The 8,227-nt window shown below is 31.5% G+C and overlaps 1 protein-coding gene across 1 annotated transcript; it reads right to left on the bottom strand.

The window, feature by feature from the left end:
* Positions 1-3,206: 3,206 nt before the first annotated feature.
* LOC133302759 (uncharacterized) lies at positions 3,207-5,553 on the bottom strand. The gene is made up of 9 exons (XM_061502579.1): positions 5,421-5,553; positions 5,177-5,273; positions 4,475-4,607; positions 4,224-4,381; positions 4,025-4,148; positions 3,731-3,913; positions 3,567-3,632; positions 3,329-3,477; positions 3,207-3,243 (listed from the first exon to the last, which is right to left on the bottom strand). Exons 1-9 carry the CDS (start codon positions 5,551-5,553, stop codon positions 3,207-3,209), a joined length of 1,080 nt encoding a protein of 359 aa, XP_061358563.1.
* Positions 5,554-8,227: the final 2,674 nt, after the last annotated feature.

The following is an 8,227-nucleotide window of genomic DNA, read 5'->3' as shown; positions in this document are numbered from 1 at the left end:
TTTAATTTAAAATAGTATATAAAAGATTTACTAATTAAACACTTAATATAATAAAATGATATCTGAAAAACTAAGAAATTATTAATTATATTATATTTGTTAATGCATTTTATATATTCTGAATACTATTTTATGAAAAGAAGTACTGATTTATTGGGGGGGGGGGGGGGGGGGAAACCAAATTCATGTAATTAAAGCACACTAATGTTTTTTTTTTTTTTTTGGGTAACCAACTTTTTGAAAAAATAACAATATCCCACTCACATCATTTAATTTTGTCCAATAGTTAGTTATTTGAAATTGCAAATTTGAATGTATTTATAATTCCTCGTAACCAATTTTTTATATCTTTATTTTTATAGGAGAAAGATATTCTTACTAACAAAAAAATATACTACCATCTTACTACCTTCATAATTACCATTGGATCCAAGAGAGAGAATGTTGAAAAGATTTTGAAGAGAGAGAAAATATGAATCCAATGATGATTGTGGAGGTAATAGGTTGGTAGTGAATTTTTTTGGTAGTAAGAATATTAGAGCCCTCCCCCATTTTTATATAGTTGACGCTTGTTTATTAACAAAAGGGATTTGTTAATCTTCTTACATATATTACCCAACAAAAATTTTAAGATCTTTATTTTTAGTACTGATGAATAGATTATTATTTAAAGAAAATTATATTAAGATGTTAGTTGTTTAACGTAATTCAATATTTTACTTATTTGATTATCAATATAACTGTATTTCTATTAATACTTATAAAGATCATACTTCATATATGGAATCATTTTGTTTTAGACCATTTCGTATATGATAATGCCATTAATATTTTAACAAAAAAAATAATTAAAATTTTATGTATACAAATCTGAATATTACTTAGGAGCATTATTATTGTTTATAAACTGACCAATATATTATGATGACATTGGTTAGAGGTTATTTGAATGTATTCATAGCATATGTAGTTATTCGTTTACCATAAAAAGAGAGAGAGTAAAAGCTCAATTTATTTAAACGAAAAGTCTAACATTAAACCTGCACAGAGAAACAGAGCATGATTGATTCAACAAACAAAAAAGTTCAAATCCCTCCGACCTTTGAGTTCAGTGATGCTTGCTTAATATGATCAAGGGCTGTATATATGGTTTATGGGGTTGAAGATTCACGAAAGTAATTAACAACACCCTCACGAAAGAACACATTAGGATTCCCACTCTCTCGACATCGTTGGATGAAATAGTTTACTCGATTCCTCTTTAATATTTTTGCTTGGTCGAAGTCATCCTCACTGCTTGCCTCAAGTTGATGAAAGAATGGTTTGGCTTCTATTACCCACTCCAACGGACCATCATGCAACTTTTCAAAGGAGACACTTTCGTATACATCATCAGATTCTGCAAGTTCGAGGAAGTCCTTGCATGTTAGCTTCATGCTAGTAATGTCTTCCAAAGAACGGGATGCAATCTTCCGAAATATTACTAATATCAATTCGGATGGGAGGCTTGACAGCGACACAGCATTGATCATCTCCATTTTTAAGATCTTGTTTGAGGATGAAGCAGCCATGCAACTTGGCGGTGGCGGTACATTGTACTTATGGCTTATCATTATCCATGTGCAGATAACTTGGAAAATGAAACGCCGCCCTTTTTCATTTTTCAGATATCGGTTTAGAATTATGAAGCGTTGATGGAGTAGGTAATCAGTCAAATGAGGATATCAGACAAGAAAAAAATCAATAAATATACAATCTGAATGAGACAGATGGACGATGGAACGTCATCTTCTTCCTTCCAGGTTCTTCTTCCACGTTTTTTTTGTTTTTATTTTTATTTTTTCAAACAACATATATAGCCATAATTAATTAAACACTACTTACAACTGTTACAATGTTATCTGATACATTATGAATCTTTATTTTTTGAAAAAAAATATTTGGTAATGCATAAAATTTTGTATTTTGTTTATTTTTTGAATCAAAATTAATCAAATTTATATAAATTCAGACACTGAAGTGGTATAAAAAGTAAATCTTATATTTTTTGTTTATTTTAAATAGCCAAAAAATCAGTATTATTAATAGCATTTAGAGAAAAAAAAAAGCAATTGTTTAATGAAATAAGCATATTCATCATTTGTTGGGAAACCAACTTTTTGAAAAAAATACCACATTTAACGCTCTTTAAAAAAAATTGTATTTAATTTTGTTGGTAACAGAACTTTAATGAGTGGTATAAAAATAAATCTTTTATTTTTTGTTTAATTTAAGTAGCTAAAAATTCAGTATTATTAATACCATTTTGAAAAAAAAAGTAATTACTTAATGAAATAAGCATATTCATCATTAGTTGGAAAACCAACTTTTTGAAAAAATACCATATCTAACGCTCTTTATTTAAAGTTGTATTTAATTTTGTTGGTAACAGAACTTTAATGAGTGGTATAAAAATAAATCTTTTATTTTTTGTTTAATTTAAGTAGCTAAAAATTCAGTATTATTAATACAATTTTGAAAAAAAAAAGTAATTACTTAATGAAATAAGCATATTCATCATTTGTTGGGAAACCAATATTTTGTAAAAAATACCATATCCAACGCTTATTGTCTAATTTATTCCAATAAATCGATATTTGAATTTAAAAAAAATGTATTTATTTTTGTTGGTAACAGAAGTTTAATGGTATAATTAATATTTTTAATTAGGTTATATAATTTTGTTATTTAATTTATTTATTATACCGAACCTTAAATATATACACACATGAGGTGTATAAAATCATTAGTTGAATTTAAATTCAAAAATGTATTTATACAATATTACAATGAGGAAAGCTTTTCTACAATAAAAGGTCATATAACGATAAGTCACAAATGCAGCGTTCATGAAGTTTCATTTGTTGTGAAAACTCATGAGTAATTATGGTGAATTTCCAAACACACGTAATAATATATATTAATATGCATACGGAAATTGTTATCAGAGAAATATTAGCCAAAAAAAATTGGATTAAACAATTCAAAATATTTCAGAAATATAAGATGTTCAACAAAATATGAAATACATACTTCAAAATTAAATCGTCCAAGATGAAAAAAACCAAACAGCCAAATAAATTAAAAGACAAAACATAACAATGATAATAACACCAGCAAAGTCTATGTCCAAAAACGAAATTTGCCCCTTTCGAAAAACGACTTCATTAATCTGCCACGTTGTCTTCATTCGCTGCATCAAAACTTACACAATAACAAAAAAAAATGGTAATATATCAGTAAAGTGCATTACAAAAATTATTATACAGTGTTTGGCATGAGTACTAACAATTTCTCCAATTTAATTTTTTTAATTGTATGGACAACAGAGCGTTCACCAATTTCGTCTATAAATTCATTAGAATTGACAGACGGTGTCATCATAGACAGAGAATCATTAACAGGATCTGCACTTTCACATGTCTGACTCGCAACATCCTGACGGAAAAAAAAATATTATGGGATGATGAAAATCAAGATTGATAAGAATGCATAAAAATATTTAAAGTTAATTTATTTTAACTTACCGCAGCTCTTCCATTTTCAGCAGCAACAATGTCATTGTCGAAAGCTTGATCAAACAAAGTTTCATCCTGTAATTGTTTGGTAGAAGAAAAGGAAGATATAAAAGAAAAATGTATGCAAGGCAACTATATGAAAGAAGCGACAAACACAAAACAAAAAAAAGTACATTTAATTCTGTTGCAGACTTGATGAAGGAAGACATAATAGTTTCGTCGGTGCAAACTTTAGAAACTTGATATTTAGGCTCACTGTATGAGTCAAAATTGTTTTTTCTAACATTAATCTTGAACAGCATGGACTTGTCAACAAGAACATCAAATTCTTTTGGATAATGTTCCAAATCAGCACCCTAGAAAAAACGAAAAAAAAAGATTCCAACCAATAAAAATATCAGAATTTAGAACTAATTAATATGACAACAGTTGATGAACACAGCGTTGGGCAAAAATAGAATACCAACCCTCTTGTATTGCAATTCACGCAAATCAGAAGCACTCATACCCAACAAAGTAACACAATCTCTATCAAAGAGAATGAACGATGCAGAATCGGTGTTATCAACAACTCTGACTTGAACACTGAATCTATAATATAATAATTATTATTATCAGCGTCAATTACGTAGTATAAGAAAACATTAAAAATCAAAATAATCTCACCTTGGTTGATAATCACTCCAATGTTTTTGGCAGTTTTTACAAAACCATTTCTCATAATCTTCACAAACAGAATACGGGCATTTCTTACAGGATTTGTACCACCAGTTGTATTTACTCTCAATTGCTTTGATAGTTCCGTAAGCAATACACGTCATAACCTGAAAAAAAAATATAACATTAACGACAATTAAAAATAAATAAAAATAATTTAAAAAAGATAGCATAACTTTATCCCAATCACAAATATTCACCTCGGTAGAAATTTTAATATCAGTAATACACTTTCTTTCTGTATTTTTAGGAAAATCATTCTCAAAGGAATATGTCGATTGAGTAGACAACTGGGACAATCCACGAATACAATCCGCTGAAACATTTCCAAGCCTAAAAGAAAACAAACGCAACATATAAATTACGAATCCAAACATACACAAATTTCATAACAGAACTTATACTGAATAATAGAGTTGCAACGGTCATAAAAAATATTTCTTATTGTTTCTTGAATTCAATAATTTCTGTTACATTCGAATCCATAATGAGACGCGTTGTATATCTTGTATTAGTTATTGACTTTTGACCTACACAATTTAAAGAGAGAAAAAAACGGAAAGAGCTACCGTTAAAAAAAAAAAGTAATAGAATGAGACAGACAAAATAGATATTTATTGAAATTTTTTAATAAAGAATAAAATTAAATATGAAGACAAATACCTCTGAAATCCTTCATCTTTGCAAGATGAACTATTATAACATTCTGAGAAACCTGATTATTTGCCAAAAAACTCTGCACTTCATCAACATAATGCTCCCACAATGTGCATTCAAGTTTGTGACCTCTCTTTTTTCGCAAAGGTTTTTTAAAAATATACACAACTCATTACGGACATCAATTTACCACACACAAAATAAATTACACATACGTTATTCAAAATCGTTACAACAAAAAATACCTGAGGTTGTCAAGCTCCAACATAATTTTTTTTGCTTTCCTACCAAACACATCATGCTCTTCAACTTCGCTAGTTCCAGTCAGTAAACCGATGACATCTACAGAAAAAATAATTCAGATTAATGAAAATAATTTTTTCCAAGTAAATAAATTATTTAAAAAATAACAAAAGAATACATTACCCAATAAATAAAGAGAGATCGTTTTTTGCTGTATAATAAAATCAAACTCGACAAAATTGAAACAATTGACAGGTATGGTAGCATCAGCAATGGCCTTAACATTTGTCCTTAAGCTGAAAGAAATTCTGTAAACATGCCTAGTTGCCTTGAAACCTTTACCATTCAATCCAACTCCAAAATTTCTAAGAAAGTACATTTCCCCTTATATAATTTTTTTTCTAACTTGCAAAGTCCCTCTGACAGTAGCATGGATCGTAGAACCCTACATAATTCAAACATAAATTAGCAAGAAGAATCGAAGAATTAGAAAAAAAAAGAGAGCAAAATATAAAAATAAGTTTGCAACATAAAAAAAAATACATGTTCATCTGCCAGAATCATCTCCAGATTGTCATCAAATCCCTTTTTCTCATAATTAGGGACCTTCCAAGTTCTAATAGCCCTAACCTTAATCCTCCAATCATCCTTAGAGGAATTTAGATCTTTTATAAAATCATATTTTGAAAACATGACTAAAGCAGGAAGTAGAAGAAGGGAATAACAGCGAATGATAAAAAGAAGGAAAAAATGCAAGATACTGAAGAAGATGAATGATTCGACCAGAGAAAAATGGAGGGTTCATGTAAAAAATGATAAAAATGGGGAGAGAAGGCATTAGAAGTCTGAGAGAGACATTGGGACATTCAAAACATTGAATAATTACTTTCAGTTTCCAATGGGGTACAACAGTAGTAATTATTACGTTCATCAATTACCAATGAAAGAAATATGTGGGATTTAAATTGGATGTCTGCCACTAATATATTTTCGGACTTACAAATATTTTTATTCTGTATTTATTTGTTTAATGTTCGAAATTCAAATTTCAAATGTCTACCAAAACAGGAAACTTTTTAAATTGTTGTAGGTGTGAACACAAACCTCAGATTCAAGGAGAATGCGACACATCATCAAAGTTTCCAATAAACGGTTTTACTTTAGAATAATATAGATAAGTAGAAAAGCATCAACGACAACAAGTGTAAGAAAATATATCAAGATCAACAAGTGTAAGAAAATACATCCAAGGTGCTGATATATATATATATATATATATATATATATATATATATATATATATATATATATATATGGGGAAAAATCATCTTATGTAAAAATAATAAGTCTTACATAAAATCTTAACCGTTGAATTAGTATATCTAAATGTTAAGATTAACTGGGCTCCACTCATTAATTAATTATTAATTCTCAATAAATTTTTATCGTTAGATGTACGAAAATTAACCATTAGGATTTGGTGTAAGACTTATCATTCTTAGTAAGCTGATCTTATATATATATAGGGTCAGGATCAATTTACAGACAAAACGACTGTACTACAATTATTTTGTAAATGCATCGCCGGAATGAAACACATTTGGAAAGTGTTCCGGGTTTATATCCCCGAGTAGAGCAGGACGAGGACAACGACTGGGGGAACCCGGGCTAGCCTTTTTCTAAGGGTTAGTTAGTTAACCGGGAAAAGACCCACGTATTAGTATTGTAGTTGGGCCCTACCATGATTCCAGATTGCCATTGATAACCACCCACGTCTATTGTAACCGTCAAAGCAGGGCTATATATATATATATGATAGATGCCTAGGATAGAGGACAAATACTAGTGATATAGAATACCTACTAATGTTCATCCAGAACATTTGGCGCCGTCTGTGGGGAAGGTAAAACTATTCCTACGCATTTTCTTGTGTCATGGCAAGCAACAACTGTGACGAGCGAGTGGTGGAGAACAAAGATAACAGAGGAGAGGAAAATTCTTTTCGATCCAGTGGAAGGAGTCGCTCTCTGGATACAATTGGAGAAGCTTTAATTCAGTTAGCAGAGGATATAAGGAGTAGGCAGCATCAAGAAGGAGGACAAAGGAGACATTGTTCAGAAGAGAGACAACCTGGAGAAAATGTGCAACAATGCACCAACGGGAGGAGATGTTCTCTGTCTCCTCTTCCTAGTTATATCCCTTGTCGCATCCAACTGTGAGAGAAAACAGAAGAACCGAAGTTCGAAGAGGGAAACTTTCTCGAAAGTCAAGGAGTCCTCCAGAAAGGATGAGTTACCAGTATAGAGGACGAAGAGTAGGTCGGAGAACGAAAGAGCGGGAATATGACGAACATGCTCAGGAAACAGAAAGAAGTCGGCAGTATCAGGGAGTGAAAGGCGAGCAACCAGAATTGGAGCATTGGGAGGAAGAGCAACACCAAGTAGGTCGCCAGCATTATACTAATCAAGAAGAATGAGGGACAAATCAAAGGCGATACGATGAGGCTTATAGAAGGAGGAGGCCGGAGGAAGAAAGATGGTATACTAATCATAGAGGCGAGTTCCCGCCGGAAGAGACCGGGTATTACTACTTGTGGGGAGATCAAGGCCGGAGAGGAGGGCGGAAGCAGGCAGGTAATCTCGTAACCAATACAGGTACAGGTTACCAGTGTTATGGGCCAGACCAGCCAGAGGATTATAGCCCTCATTATTATGAAAGGAAAATGATGAATGAAAGGCAAATGATGAATGTAAGGCAAGAAGGTCTAAGATGGAATGGGCAACCTTGGGGAGCACCAATGCAGACACAAGCCCAACAAGGGATTCCTGTACAGCCTATTAACCAAGGGCCATCAGGAACCCCTTTGTCTTGGAGGTTAAGAGCGGAACCGATTATGACTTGGTTTAAACAACCAAATGACATGAAGGCTTATGATGGAAGCTCGGATCCCAGGAAGTTTGTAACAATATTCTGAGCAGCAATGTCACTATGTGGAGAGTCAGATTCTTTGTTATGTCGAACATTCCCTATTTTTCTGAGAAAACAGGCTGGAA

Source organism: Gastrolobium bilobum, unplaced genomic scaffold (genome assembly GCF_033153095.1).
Source record: "Gastrolobium bilobum isolate Gb01-03AN ecotype WA unplaced genomic scaffold, APGP_CSIRO_Gbil_v1 utg208254, whole genome shotgun sequence".
NCBI lineage: Eukaryota > Viridiplantae > Streptophyta > Magnoliopsida > Fabales > Fabaceae > Gastrolobium > Gastrolobium bilobum.
Note: the sequence above shows the minus strand (reverse complement) of the source record. Positions and strands in the feature narration are given on the sequence as shown.

Bases quoted from the DNA above. Each gene is read 5' to 3' on its own strand.
- LOC133302759 (XM_061502579.1), bottom strand. From the start codon at position 5,553: ATGTACTTTCTTAGAAATTTTGGAGTTGGATTGAATGGTAAAGGTTTC. The intron at 3,914-4,024 runs GTTGGTATTCTA...CGTTTTTTCTAG, and splicing joins GTGAATTGCAATACAAGAGG to GGTGCTGATTTGGAACATTA. The intron at 3,633-3,730 runs GTACTTTTTTTT...AAACAATTACAG, and splicing joins AGTCTGCAACAGAATTAAAT to GATGAAACTTTGTTTGATCA.